The following is a 15,871-nucleotide window of genomic DNA, read 5'->3' on the forward strand; positions in this document are numbered from 1 at the left end:
TGTGGGGGGTTGCTCTCTAGAGAGCATTTTAATTTTTAGTTTAGGTTTTAATAAATACTGCACCCATATCCATCTAAAAGAAATGCACAGGTTGTACCCTAGCATGTTTTTTTGAATAATTAATTTTATATCTCCAGGGCATTGTTATTTGCCTAGGGAAGATGGCAAGATGGGATGTTAACATTGAGTTTTGCCTTTCTGAAATACATTTTCAGACCTGTCCTCACTCTTGTATCCTGCCACATTACTGTTACTGGGCATAGCAGTGGGCTTTTCTGAAATGCTTTTGGGTTTGACCAGTCATTTTTTTCACATTCCAGGTGGAATAAGATTGTAGAATTTCTTCTATGAAAGTAACATTAAAATTACAAAAGCAGCATGTAATTATTAATTTAACATAATCTAATGGAAATAAGGGTAATTGTTTAATATGATGCAGATAAAGCTCTTCTCCTGTTCCTGCCCACCAGTGCTTTATTTTTCAGTAAAACTATTTCATTTTAAAAAATACCCATACTGAAAACCTGTACTGTTCCTATTCACCTCTAGGTTTGCCTCACTTTCTGAAGACAGCAAAAGTTACCTGCATATTCGGATTCTTGCAGAGGTTTGGCAGGAAGGATTCTCAAAGCACGGATGGCCTCCAGAGTGGAGGAATTTACAGTCTCATATTCACCTTCTTCCTCCTCAGGTACCTTGGGGGAAGATTGTAAGTCACTCTTGCCCTTCATTGTCAAGTCTTTGTTCTGGATAGAAGAAGAGATACACACATAATACAAATAAATTTAACTTCAAGCTTAATTTCAGATTTAGTTACCAGAACTGGACATTTTGGTGCACAGGAAATTTTCAGATGGAAATTGAAAGGTTGGAAAGTAGTGGAACAAGAGTTTTGAGAATTTTGATAAATTTTTTATTTAGATTCATAAAATAGACATTTGGGAAACAGTTTAGGTCTCTCTCTCAATTTGGCCTGTCACCACTCTTGAAAATATAATGCGAGTGTTTAGTTTTATGATCATTGCAGACATTTGAGACTGTGCCTTTCATTATAATATTATCCATGTGGTATTTGTATTGTACTGACTGTTTATATATATTACTTGCAAGACTATATTAACTAACTCATCATAAATGCCACACTTTAAAATAAAAACATGCACTGTTTTGGTGAATTTGTGCTAGCAAATGTGCAGTCCGAGTGAATGCGAGTATGTGTAGAACAGTGGAGTCCAAAGACATGCGGTGTTGAGAGTGACTCAGGATGTCCAGGGTGTGTATACAGGACCTAGTGTGTGTACTAGGTTTGTTCAAGATTATTTTCTGAAGTCCTGATCCACCCTTCATACTCACATACTCTGGAACATAACTGCTGGTTTCTTTCAGGAGACATGCACAAACAGCACAGAGCTGAGATTACTGCTGAGTGAACTCAATTGAGGGTACCCAGTGTCTTTGTAAGTCATATTTTGATACCAGAGACAGTATAGGTGCATCCACGCACTTGGATCTTCCCATATATTTGTTTTAATCTCTTCTTGAACTCACTAGTAATGAGGAATCAATAGCTTCCTGAGGTGTCTTCTTCCATTAGTTAACTGTCCTTTCAGTTCATGCTTTTTCTCTGAGTGCTACAAATTAAACTAATTTGTTTTAGGCTCCGAGGACACTAAGAAATTGATTGCTATCCACTTTATTTCAACCTTTATTATGCTTAATGCCTATAATTATATTTCCTTTTAGTCTTCTCCCTAAGCAAGTACAATTCTTTAAAGCTTCCCTGAGTTGTCAACCAACTTAAAAGATTCTGGACCTCATATCCCCAGGGTTACTTTCCTGTGAACTCTTTCCAGATTGTACACATCTTTATTACAACATCAAGCAGACCTCCAGGAAGTGTCTTGACAGTACATTTCAAGGTGAGGTGTGCCTTTTTACAACACTACAGGAAAAAATACCACCACACCCTAGACAGACCCCTGCAGGATACCTGGGTTTGCAGGCTCTTCTGCTGCATAACTCTTTCCAGTTCACTACCAGACTACTGTCAGCTAGGCTGAGGGTGGATATTTTTTCAATCAGTTGTGCAAACACTTCACACATTTTCATCTAGACCAGGTTTCCAGGTTTCTACTTATGAGACTGTCTTCTGGGAAATATCAAAGACCTAACAAAAATCAAGATATATCACATCTACTGTTTTTTCTCCCCACTATGGTTGTATTTCTGCCAAGAAGGAAATTACTCTGGTTTGAGGAGTTGATGAGATGTTCTTCATGTTCACATTAGCAATTTCTTACATAATAAGACTAATTATTTCCAAAATATTCTTTCAGACTGACTTTGTTTAATAGTCTCTCCAGGTATCCAGTGAGCCCTCAGGATTTGCTTGCTTTCTTGTAAAAAATTGAGGTCACCACTGTTCTTTTCCATTGCTTTAGGAACTCGGGACTCCTTGGAGAGTTTCCAAAGATAATTAATGTCTCTGAAATTACTTTAAATACTTAAGTGCTTTAGCATAAGTAAATATTCTTCTGGCTGTTCTTTTCCTGTTTTGCTCTGCACTATTACTACCTTCTAGTTGGTATTAATCCCATATAGTGTCTGACTGTAATTAACTTTTCTATGAAAACTGAAGCAGTCAAAGTATTGATTGCATCAACCTTCTTCAGTCATTCTTTACTTGTTCAACTTGCTTATTAAGCAATAGACTTGTGCTTTCTTTTCATCCTTCTCTGACTTGTAAGGTATTTGCTGTCTTTTCTTATATGCCTGAGCTGAAACTCAAAGACAGTTTTCAGATAACAAATGGGAAGACATCAAAATGTGTACTGTTAGCTTTTCAGCTTTCATTTACATTGGTTACATATTAAACCTTGAGGTTTATGACTTATCTACTTGTTCATCTTGACTCCTGTTATTTTCACATCATCTTATCATAAAGGTATATTTTAGATGCAGATCATAAATGGAGACTTGACTAGTGAGTCACTTCTCTAACCTAGCTCCCACTAAAACAAAGTAGAAGTTCTCATATATACTTTGCAATTCTCATGCTTTATTTTGTATTAACAAACAGTGAGGATTACATTTTCTGTTACCAGCAATATAGCCAAGATGATATTAACACACAGAGGAAAGGAAAGAAAAGTAAAATTTTAGGAATAACGGTGTGATACTTACAAAATTATAGGTATTAGCAGGAATAGTTCTTCTGTATTCTGTATGAAATGGAGGAAAAAATGTCAGCAGGTGTAATTCTGTAGAAAATGATATAATAACTAATAACTTATATGAAGGAATAAAAATCTGCCAGCTGCACAGTATTCTACAGATACTAAAACAAAGGATATGAAGCAAACCCACCAATGAGTTTGTTGACTTATACAATGCATGAGGAAGTAGCTGTGTGGAAATGGGATTCACAACCACTAGCAAGCATGTTTAAGTCTGCCCAAAGATAAGACCGAAAGAAGGATGTGCTTGAATTCCTCTCTCTCTTCTGAGTTTTGCTGCTTGGTGCAGAACTGTAAGGGCTCACCCTGGTGAGCTTGGGGATCCTGCTCTGGAAATCCCTGTTCTGAATAGAAAAATATCTTGTTCCTTTAGCGGCAGAAGAACTCCTGCTTTCAAAACTGAGCAGAAAAGTTAGTTGTGCTGATGTCTTTTCTGTAGTAGCACAGCACTCACTCAGGAAATTGGTGTTCTAGTTTCATCTTGAGAAGCTCCAAATTCACGTTTCCCAAAACTGAGAACACTCCAACTACCAGGCTATAAACACAGGCTAGGTAGTGGCTGTCTGCCCATCATATAGCCAGGAGAGCATGAGTTACAAGGCCAAAAAGCTGATGAACAGGAGAGTGAATTCACTTGAGAGGAGACTCCCAAATTCTACCCTTAACCTGATTTACACATTTAATCCAGTGACTTCAATGTAAAACAGACAGTATGTCCTTGCCCAGTACGTGCTGTTGTTCTGGACTGTTGAAGCAATCCTTGCTTAGGATGCCTGTAGCCTCACAAATCTTGCATCTGTGGCTACATAATAGCCTGATTTCTAAATCAGAGCATGAAAGTCCTTCTATTAAGCCTAACATATAACGTATAATTACAGCATGCTCTAATGCTTAGGAAGAAGCAGCAGTTGTGGACTGAAACCCTTTTATGCCAAGGAGAGAGTTAAAACCAGACCCACTTCTTGCCCGGGTGTTGTACCCTGTATTGAAGTGTGTGAAGGATGGGCAGCATCCCACAACCCTCCCTTCCAGCTGTGTTTTGAAAGAAGCCAGCCTTTATCTAAACAGCCTCTTTACATTTGTCGCTATTGTTATTTTAAGTTCTGAATACTGCATGAGCCTGGTATTGCAGAGTTATGTATACCCCAGCAGATGGCATTGAATGTTCATTTATTCAATATATGTAGTGCTTTTATCTCTTCTCAGCAGGTCATTTGCAGGCGGTGGGGAGGGAGAGTTATTCATGCAAACTGGTGTGATTTCTGCTAGTTATACTGGTGCAAATCAGAAGTAAGCCCTGTTAAAGCAATGGCATTACTGAGGAAAACAGATGCAGACGAGGAAAACTAGGTAGTACCAATGTACTAATGAAAAAAGGCAGTCAGTGTCTTAAATTGTAGAGTTTTTAGCTTTGTTAATAAAAATAGTTATTACATCCTCAAGAATAAGAAATTATTAGCCATGCATTTCAAGGCTTAATGCTGAAAGGGGACTGTTTAACACGAGCTTTTGGGGTGATTTATTGCTATCCAACATCAGCTTACAATTGGATGACCAGGTTAGTTTATAACATATTCTGTTATACAGGAATCACCAGAGTTTGGAGGAACTCCAGCCCTCCCTCTCCTTTTCTTCTAATGCCTCCTTTGCACAGCACGAGTGAAGGGAGAGGCAGTGTTGCTGCTCTCCTGCAGGCATTCCCTTTACATAAGGTGAATGTCCAAATATTTGTTCTGTGCTAGCTGAGGAGTGCAAACCAGCTAGAAACCACTCCTCCTGTTATTTAAGGATGACATTTTGGTACTGAAGATGAATATTTCACTCTGTCAGCAATGCTGTACATATTGGGCCTTGAGAAGTGCTGCATGCCAGCCGGGTGGTGGAAGACCATTGCAGAGGCTCATCACTTGCGGGGAGACTATTTCTGCTGTTTACTATATCTATATATCTCCCTGGAACATTCAATTTATCATAGAATCATAGAATAGTTTGGGTTGGAAGGGACCTTTAAAGGTCACCTTGCCCAACCACTCTGCAATGAGCGGGGACACCTTCAAATTTCCTGGCTTCTGGTGCACTGGCTATTGTACAGGGATGAAAGAGGACAGAATCTTTGTGCCAGGTAGTTGCAATCAGCTGGACCTTCTGGCATCAGTATTTTTTCACTGCAAGCTAAAGACTTAGAGCTGGCAAGAATCAGAGTCTCCTCAAGCTAAAGGGACTGAAAATATAGGATCTGAAAATTTTTTGTTGCTTTGCTACATTCTCTGTGAAATTAATAAATGGAGTATATCAGTTCTAACAATAGGAAGGTGTTACATTTATATGGCATATGTGGGGTGTGTTTCTTCCAGTTGACAGAGAATGCCTGATGTCAAAAGACAAAAGGGAAGAAATTAATTTCTCTTCAATCTGCAAGGGACTAAAGTGGTGTGCATTTTCTGGCAACCTTGCTTGCTTTTCATAGTGACCTAAAAAATGTCTGTTCAAAACAGTGACAGGTTAGGAATATGTACATGAAAACCCAGTGTCAGAAATATAGCCCTTTTTGAAATGAGAAAACAGAAGGTAAATCCGTTCTCACTGACTTCTGAGTCTATGAATGCACAGTGGTTTTTCAGTCACTGTGGTTTTTCAGCCAGTGACAGAATGCAATAAAGTATTGTGGGTTATATTTTAATAAACCTTGTGATCCTGACAGGGTGTCTCCTAACCCCTTCAGTGGAAAAAAATGAGGCTGGAAATACCGTAAAGAAGAACCTGCACAGCAGTTTTCAGTCACTTTTTTCTGTCCAGTCCAAAAGTACGGTGTAAGACCTTGTCCTGTTAAGTATATGGGTATCTTCCTCCAGTCTCTGGAGGGTTTAGGTAAGTCAAGTAGAAGCTTCCTGAACTGTATAGGTTTAATTCCAGAACAAAGCAAAAGGCTAGGCAGGCTTTGCTTCAGAGACTGTGAAAAAGGCATGTGAATAAATGCCAGTTCCGGTAAGCTTTTGTGATATGGGCAGCTGTCCACAGAGAATAAAAGATTTGCAGTAAGATGGTAGAGTGCTGGGTTTTATTTTTCCAGAACTGATTTTTCCAGCCCTAAATTGATATCTTCTGTATTATATGGATATCAAATGCATTTAAGCAAACTTCACATAACACAGTGAACATATGGTATACCAAATTTTATCTGGCTACTTGTGCCCCTATTTAGTTAGATAATTTTATATGCTTTGCATTAAATATCTATTAGCTCAGCTACAGTTGTGAAACACAGTATAATTTTCCACTAATTTAAGTAGGAGCAGTGTTTCACTTTGAAATCAATGTGATTTAAACACATGCTTAGTACTGATCATAATCTGTCATAAAATTAGATGTAGAGATCCTGTGTCATTGTTCCATTGGTTTGAAAGAGCAAACAGCAAAAAGTCTTTCATGAGTGGTGCAGAGGAAAAAAGGAAAATTCCCTCAGCTGCTTTGTAGAGGTCCTCAGCCAACAGAATGTTTTCAGTCTCCAACAAGAGGATGACTTTTTCACTTTTTTCCGCGTGTAATGTCATGAAGCCAACATTTTTTTGGGCACTCTGGAAGTAAACACCTTTTTGCTTTCTTCATTAGTGGGTATGCAATTTCCACTTAGTGGGTATCAATTTATTTTCCTTTATTTTTACAATTAATTTTAACTTTTATGATCTTACAATGTTCTGATCTGTCATGCCTTGCGTGTTACAAACTATCACTGACTCTGAGTAATAAGTATGGTAAAAAGACATTACAAGTACTTTCTTTTTCAGTACTGAAAGAATTTTACCTTTTGGATGTATATCCAGACTCATTGCTGCACATATGTTTGGACAAGATCTAAAGACATAAAAGAAGAAAAAGATCAATCTATTTAAATATTAGAAATTGCCATTGTTCTATGAAACTTCTCAAAGAGTCTAGCTTATCAGAATGAATGAAAGCTACAAGGTTAATTAAATTTGAAAAATGATTCGGTAGATTTGGAAATTCAACAATCTTGGGTCAAACATTACATTTTTATTCACTTACAGCTTCAAGTCTGATGCAGTTACACAGAGTTCTACTCGTTTTGCAAACATTCATTTTAGACATAAATATTATAACAACCTTATTGATGCTTTAGCATACTCAGTATATTCAAGGGATGAATTTGTCTAGGGAGATAGGAGCTAAACCTCTCTTTTAGCATGCAGCTCTGATACTGCACCTGTCTCCCTTCCCATTCTGCCAGCCAGCAGAGTCAGTATAACAATTTCCCCTAGTCCTGCTGTGGTATTCTTCCATTCTGCTATTACTCTGCCATAGGGAATATATGAGCTATATTGAGTACAGAAGAAACACTTAAATGGATCTTAACTTTACTCTGGTGCCCTGGATGACAGTTCTCTTGCCATCATTTTCTTTACCCAGTGGACTCTGTATCAGCCTGTCCAGCAACATTTGTGGATCATTGCAGTTAGTACTACTTAATATTCAGAAACAACAAGAAGAAATATTTTGCAATGAAGATGTGGCTAGGGATCACATTAAGACTGTATTAATGCACGCTTATTTTATCTGGTATCAAAGCATCCACCCTTGGAATTACCCAAAGTTTGTGAAATGTCAACACAAATCTTTGAGTTTCAACTGCCCTACTCTTAGGATTACAAAATAATTTAGGTTAGCAGCAGCTTTGAATGAAGCTGAGTGGTTTCCTGTTCAGTGAGCAGGCTGTAAACCACACTAGAGTCATCTGGTCTTTTGCTGTTTGCTGCTTAGAGCATGGACACATCAATAATAAAGCTTTTATTGGTGTTACTTATCAGTGCTTTAAAGAGTAATTTATTTACTTACTTATTTTTTGGCAAAGTTGTCTTCCTGCTCTTTGAATCTGCTGGGTGTTGTACTACCATTTTCCTGTTATCTCTGACAGAATTGAAAAAAGTTTGCTGTTAGTAAATGGCACTAAGTGGGGAAGAAATGTGTTAACAGAGTTGAAAAACAAATTTTCAGATCTGGGAAATGCATATATGTAAATGATCCCCTTCTTCTCTGCCTCAAACATTTCCATTCTCTGTGTATTTTTTTGATTTTCTTGTTGTTTCCAACTATTTGGAAAAATGAACAACACTTTCCTGCTGAGAGGATGAAAAGCTGGAAACTGAATTCCTGCATCCAGTGTTTTGGGTGATCCTTCTTTTACTCATTTTTACAGACCTCCTTATTTTATTCATGTGAAATAGTACTGATCTGCAAATCCTTGAAAAAAACACTGAGATGATTTAAACTTTTACCCTTTGACTACTGGAGACTTCCGTGTTTGCAGCAAAAGGGTTAGGATTAGAAATAGTATGACCAGCAGGAGTAGGGAGGTGATAGTGCCTCTGTGCTCTGCACTGGTGAGGCCACACCTGGAGTATTGTGTCCAGTTTTGGGCACCTCAATACGAGAGAGATCTCGATGTGCTGGAGCGAGTGCAGAGGAGGGCAATGAATCTGGTGAAGGGCCTGGAGAACAGATCCTATGGGGAGCGACTGAAGGAGCTGGGACTGCTCAGTTTGAGGAAGAGGAGGCTGAGGGGAGACCTCATCACTCTCTACAGCTACCTGAAAGGACATTGTAGAGAGGTTGGTGCTGGTCTCTTCTCACAGGGAATTAGTGACAGAACAAGAGGGAATGGCTTCAAACTCCAATAGGGGAGGCTTTTATGAAAACATTTTTCACAGAAAGAGTGGTCAGGCAGTGGAAAGGGCTGCCCGGGGAGGTGGTGGAGTCACCATCCCTGGGTGTCTTTAAGGGTTGTTTAGATGAGATGTTGGGGGATATGGTGTAGGAGAGAACCTTGTAGAATAGGGCTGATGGCTGGACTCGATGATCCCAAGGGTCTTTTCCAGCCTGAATTATTCTGTGATTCTGTGATTGTCTCACCCAATAATTCCTACAGGTTGTAAAGATGGTCATGTTCTCTTGAACAATGTCGCTTGGACCTAGTCCTGCCCAAATTCCTTTAAATTCATTGATCCTGTAATCAGTGTTGCCAAATCTAGCTTCAGTTTTTCTTTATAAACACATCCCCAAATCCTATTTAAAAAACAAAACAAAACAAAACCCAAACAAGCCAACCCCAGCAAAAGCCCCCTGTAATCAATATTTGAATGTACACATTGCTAATTATTTTTTCTGTCATTGTGGAAACACTAAAGGCCACACATGGAAAGATGCAAATTTTAGAATGAGAAGACATAATTTTAGTTTCAGCTGTGAAGTTGGCATGAGAGGTATGCTTGAACAGTTCCTATAACTGTAGAGAATTTAGGTTAAATGGTTAAATCTGTACCTCTCAGTTATCTCTCTGGAGCATCAGGAATACGAACAGGTAACTGATTTCTTTCATCTCTATGTTCTTTATCATTCAGGTATATTTTTTTTTGTCCTTTAAAAAACCAATTTCATTCTTTGCAAAACTCTTCCCCCTGTCCCCTTAAGGCAGTGTGTATTACAAATGCAAATGTCTGTTGCATATGAATATTAGACATACAATGAACATAATTTTAGTGTGTTTGAATTTACTGCATTCCTTCCTGACCCTTCTGGTGGTGAATTTCCCAACATGCACCTGAAGAATGACCTTCTGCAAGTTCTCCCTTGCCTGCAGCAGGGAACTATTTTAGTCTGTTTAGTCTGTTTTTTGTCTGCATGTGAGATGCAGCACTGAGGTTGCTCTTTTGCTGGATATCTCCATGAGTCCTTTGGGACTACATGCATGTTACTAATAACTAGCAGTATAAATGCCTCAGAAGTACAGGATTTGTCAAACTTATAATGGGTTCAGACTGTGAGGACATTTGGCAACTTTTGTGTCATCTGTGTTAATAAAACTCCCACTTCGCCTAAAAGGATCACACAAAGTCTTTTTCACCATTTTTGCTTTTTAAAAAAGAATTTTTAAAATCCTCGTGTCTAATTATAGGACCAAAGCATTTTTCCTTCACAGGATTTTCTTCATTCTCTGGTTAATGCTACAACAACAACATTGCTCCCTCCTTCTGCAAAAAGGTAGGATTTTTTTCCTATGAAATTTAAGACACTTTCACGTGTTTTAACTTAAGGGGAATGTGGAATTTCATTTAACTGGCTATGTTCTATAACCTTTTTCATTTATGATACTCATTCCAGACTGACCAAATACAAAACCCTAAATTGTGTGTCCATGATAGTGCACAGACAGAGCAGCAATATCCATTCAGCTCAAGATTCAAGTTATATTATGTATGGCCAGAAGATATACTGGGGAGAAAATTTGGAGGGTAGGCTTCATTTTGAGTGATGATTTGTTGAGGGGGGCAGCGGGTCTGCCACCAGCCTGATTGAAGAAGAGTTTCGCCTTGATAAGATTCCAGTTACTCTTGAAAAGGAGGAATGTCTGCTGAATAAACAACATAAGAGGAACAATGAGCAAGGAAGCGGGATGTAAGAGCTGCAGTCTCCACCTACAGAGGAGCAGATTAGAAGAGTACAGATTAACCTATAGCAATGCTAATGTTAAAAGACAACTATGTAACCAATCAAATGAACACACAGTTTGGTAAAGCAGATATAAAAGAAGGGTTTGGAAAATAAAGATTTTTTAGACATTTTGCCTGCAACATTCGTTTGTCGTGTCCATCTCTACCGCGACAATGATTGACTAATACTTAACTGCAGACAAATTCTAATGGACCACCCACAGAAATACAGATGATATTCACATTTATGTCAACTGAATTCTTCTTAATAGGTTCTGTTGCAATAAATTATAGTTACCTAATGATGAATTGGATGTATAAAAATTTCTGCTCCAAAAATCTTAAAAGTTTCAAGAGTCGTGAAATTATTAGGTAAATTGTAAGACACTCCATTTGAAAGTTTATTTACTTCACAGCATTTAAGGGGATTATTACTAGAGTAAAATTTACTTGCCAGGAATAAAAGGTGGCTAAGTCAATGGCTGAAGTACAGATGGTTAAAAGAGAAAAAAGTCCATTTCATCTTATCTTTATTCTCTCTCTTCTTCCATTTCAACAGTGAAACAACAAAACCAAAAGTAGATATCATATTAAATAACTCATTCTGACTGCAATACTTTACATGAAGCAGTTAAATATTGCCTGACATTTTATTCAATCAATTACTACATTCCAAAGGCACTGCCATGCTCCTGACAAATCCTTCTTCATGAGAGACTGTAAATGGCATAATCTGTTACTAAATATTCAGAATTCCTTATTGGTTAAATATTATTGTAGTTAGCTGTTTTTGTAGTTACTTACTTTTGCAATTATTTGCATTTTTATTTGGTTTTGCAGAAATGTTTGAGAGCTCCCATCAAAGAAGAGATCCCCCCTGAGTCAGATGACTCGCAATTGTAAAGTCAGTCCCCTAGTCCAAAGGATGCATAAAGCAAGAGAAGACAGGTGGATGCAACTAAGAAATGAGGGGAAAAACAACAAGCTGAAGGTAAAAAAAGTTTTGCTAGAAGGAAAGGAATAAAACATGGAGCATGAAACTCTGTGCTGACTGTAGACATCTGAAGAGAGTCAGTGCCTAGTTTGAAAATCCAGGCACCTGTCAGACCCGTGGAGAGAGAAAACCACCTTTGTATCATTACTACTGTTGAAAGAGGTCAGTATTATATTTTAAGGGCTACTCAGTTCAACAAAAGAATCCTACTATTTGTCACTGATTATCCCAATCCATTGTATAAAGCTATTTTCTGAATAAATGGTTACTAGGGTGATTATTAAGGGATGCCATCATTCAGAAACCAGCTTGTTTCCTGAAATGGCGACTAAAGTGCACGTGACAGTGTGATTGGATTTTGGTGACTTTGGAATCACAAGGTCATTCTGTTACATGGTGGTTTGAAAGTTCATTGTACTGTTCATCTTGTTTTCTGATAACATCTGTCTCTATAGATGCTGTTACTTAATATAGCAGGGTTTGGGTTGGGAGGAGGCTTAGCCACCTCTGCTGCAGCCCTGATTAAGCAAAACTGAAGTCAGTAGGGCTGAAGTAATTTAAAAATAGTTTAAACCTAACAACAGATAACATTGTAAAAAAAATCCCAGCCTCAGTGGTTGCTCAGGCTGCAGTGGAGGTTCAGCCCTGTACTTGCAGTGCACAGCTGGGAGCATAAGGTAGACACATTCTTCTGAGGAAAAGTGAAGGATAGCTATCCACCATCTTTTGTATGAAATAATCTACTAATCAGAGGAGGTATGTAGCTTAGTACCTTGATCATTACTGTGTGTTTTCTTATATTTGCTCTCCACTGCAAAGAAAACAGAGGTACAGGAACACAGCATGGGCTCCCATGCCCCAGCTGAGCACATGCACCTCTTGTCTCTTCATTCACAGCCTGCTCTGCTGTGTGTGACGAAGGAGGAACGTTTCTTCTGCATGGCAGTTGTGCAGGTGATGAGTGCTTCTCAGCAAAATACCCTACAGTCCTCATTCTGTGGGTGCTTTCCAAAAAGGGGGCTTGGATCCCCTAAAGGACATGAGTCCAAATCTTCCTTTTTCGGAATGCTGAAACTAGATGCAGAAGCGTAGTGGGAGAGTTTCACTACTCCCCCCATCCCTCCTATAGGGCGGCAATGAGAGGTGACTTTGGGACCGATCCTGCCAGTGAATGGGGGATTCCCACGGGGAGAACACATCTGAGCAAGGCTGCTCAGAGCCTATAACAGGCTGAGACTGATACTCCGTACCCTGACTTGGCTGTGGTACATGATCAGCTTTTAAGCCCTTTTGAGGTAGTTTTAGACAGGCACAGAGTTGCCTTTCTATATATGTGAGATAATTTGTAGTGTGCTGTACTGGCTCTGGCTGGGATGCAGTTAATTACCTTCAGAGCAGCCCCTATGGTGCTGTGCTTTGGATTTGTGACCAGAACAGTGCTGACAACACACCTGTGTTTTGGCTGTTGCTGAGCCATGCTTGCACAGCAAGGCTTTTTCTTTTTCCTGTTGTGCTCTCCCAGTGAGCAGGCAAGGGGTGGGGAAGAGGTTGGGGGGGACACAGCTGTACAGCTGACCCCAGATGACCAAAGGGATATCCCCTAACATATGACATTGTGCTCAGCAATAAAAACCAAGGGAGGCTTTTTTTAGAGGCAGTGATTGCTTTCACACTACCTGTTTTGCTTCTTTTTTTCCTTACTCTTTCCTTCTCTTACTAAACTGTCTTTCTCTCAACCCAAAAGTTTTCTCACTTTTGCTCTTCCACCTCTCCCCTGTCCCATGGTGTGGAGGGAGCAAGTGACCCCACAGGGCTTTGCTGCTAGCCAGGGTTGGCTGCCACATCACACCAGCAAGCAGAGCTGGTGGGAAAGGAGGGAAGAGTTATTTAACCTTCCAGCTGTCACAGGGGTTTCAGGATCACAGTTTTGACACAGGCATATAAGCATCATCTGGGCCTGAGGCAAAGGCCTAACCACTTTTCTGAAATATGTTCCAGATATTGCCCTAAAATGGAGCTTTTTTTTTTCTTTGAATTTTTAAAGGTCAGTTTTATGAATCAGTAATAAGATCATCCATGGAAGCATTGTACTTAGTGTTGTGACACTAAAAAAACCATCTATAGTACAGATGCTTGTATGATTAACATATTTAAACTGCTACAGCTGTGGTCCTCCAAGTGTGTCATGTAGGAGTAGACTTGTTCTGTTTTTTTTACCTAAAGTAAATGTTAAAAACATAATAATAATAAATATTAAAGACTATATTCTCTTAGCATAATTATGTAACTGATTACTTGCAAAACTATTTAAAAATTATGACTGGCACAGTTAATTTGAATTATTTTCTTCAAAAGAGTGCTCTAGGTTTCCCTGGCAACCTTTAAAATTGTATGTATAAACACACCAACCAATCAGCATAATATCAGTTGAAATAACCTCACAGAAACACAAATACAATGAACATTAATTAATTGTTGTACTGGTTAAACGCAGATTTTAGAAATGCCAAATAGAAACATTTCCTTAGTGCCAAACTGCATTAATAAACTGCAAAATGCCAGCTCTTTGCAAGTTCACATAAAAAAATATTAAAAGATATTAAAACTAGCTTTATCAGGGAAACAAGTCCCCTGGCAAATGTGTTATGAATCCCACTTCTCTAGTACTGTTTAATACAGGTATTCAGGCTGACAATTAGGATAGACAAAATGCACCTTTATTTGTATTACAGCCTCATCACATCTGGAACTGGTGTAATGAATACTTGCTAGGTGACTTTGCACTGGATGGGAGGGATTAAAAAGAGAAAAAATGCTAAGCCATTGTGGCTGAAGAAAAGGATGTCACTATCCTGAGGCATGTTTCAAGCAAAATGTTCATGATCTTGTAGGAGAAGAACTCAACCTTAATTGCAAATACAGAAATGCCCTTTTAGGCCATTACTGTTGCAAAACCGAGATTTGTTTTGTGTTGTGCATGACACCATGCTGTGCAGAGAAATGCCTGGAAAAGATTTGGTGTTTGGCAAGGTTTTCCCACGACTCTTCTATCCAATCAGACAAAACATATTCACACAGCAACAGAGTGGTTTGGGACACTTCAAGCCAAATGCTGCAATATAATCTGAACCACATTGCAAAGTTTCCTCGAGGAGGTGTGGCATGAAAATTTTGCCCCTGAATAAAACAGTATGAACCATGAGCCTGCCTCCTCCTTGCCTTTACCTTTTGTATGTCTCCTTAATGGTATGCACTGCACAAAGTACCATGCCGTTTCATTAATGTGTGCTTGTTTAAGCATAGCATCTGCCACCTCAGTCCACACTCTTGAGACTAGCATGCATTTAGTCAGGTTCATGTCACTAGTTTGAACTACTAATAAATTGTCAGGCAGTGACTTGCTGGCTGAAGAGACGCTGTCAGGAGAAAGAGGGGCTGTGGGTGCCTGAAAAGTAGCCACAGACATTCGCCACTTGGAAAAATGCCAGTGGGAGGCTTTGGTACCTGTGGTTACTGTTCATGTTACTGTGCATGTTTATGCCACGCACTTGCCTATCTGCAATAGCAGCTCTGCCGTGGCACAATGCAGAGCAGGGAGATCAGGCAAACAGTGCATTAAAATATAAATGCTTATTAAGTGCAAATAAAAATGGTCTCTCAGTAAGTTTTGCTAAACTCACCTGAACTCACGTATTCTATGAGAAGATGAGGAAACCCACAAATGAACCAAAGCTATCGTATTGATAGGGTTTTCACATTTTTCAGTCCAAGTGACTAAATACAAAAGTGAGTGGGCATGACTGATGAAAATTTTAAATGCATGTAAAATGGTTTATAGCAACATTATAATGATAAAAAGATGCTCTTGAAGCACTATGGTTTGTGACCATAGAAGTGGGAGTCATTCAATTACAATGCCTCATCTGAATTTAGTCCTGGGATGATATTAACACTCTGTAGCTGTTTGGGGTTACATCACTGTGACTATTTTAATTTTTACTTTTCTTCTGTGCAAACCCTTGGGATTTTTCACATTTAAATGGCAGAAAGTTTCTTCTGGAATAAAGGGCAAAAAAGTGAACGGGAAACGAATGTGTTTTACATTTTCATGAAGATCCTGGTAACACAGACACTCTCAA

The 15,871-nt window shown here is 38.8% G+C and overlaps 1 protein-coding gene across 1 annotated transcript in view; it reads right to left on the reverse strand.

The window, feature by feature from the left end:
* The window catches only part of CLNK (cytokine dependent hematopoietic cell linker), a 32,857-nt gene extending 24,708 nt beyond the window's left edge, over positions 1-8,149 (reverse strand). The window contains exons 1-4 of the mRNA XM_074904532.1: positions 8,088-8,149; positions 7,039-7,088; positions 3,184-3,221; positions 584-746 (exon numbers count right to left, since the gene is read on the reverse strand). Of these exons, the coding sequence (XP_074760633.1) occupies positions 584-746; positions 3,184-3,221; positions 7,039-7,088; positions 8,088-8,146 (310 nt within the window). The 5' untranslated portion in view covers positions 8,147-8,149. The remainder of the gene's footprint in view (positions 1-583; positions 747-3,183; positions 3,222-7,038; positions 7,089-8,087) is intronic.
* Positions 8,150-15,871: the final 7,722 nt, after the last annotated feature.

This window comes from Athene noctua, chromosome 4 (genome assembly GCF_965140245.1).
Source record: "Athene noctua chromosome 4, bAthNoc1.hap1.1, whole genome shotgun sequence".
NCBI classification, from domain to species: Eukaryota; Metazoa; Chordata; class Aves; order Strigiformes; family Strigidae; genus Athene; species Athene noctua.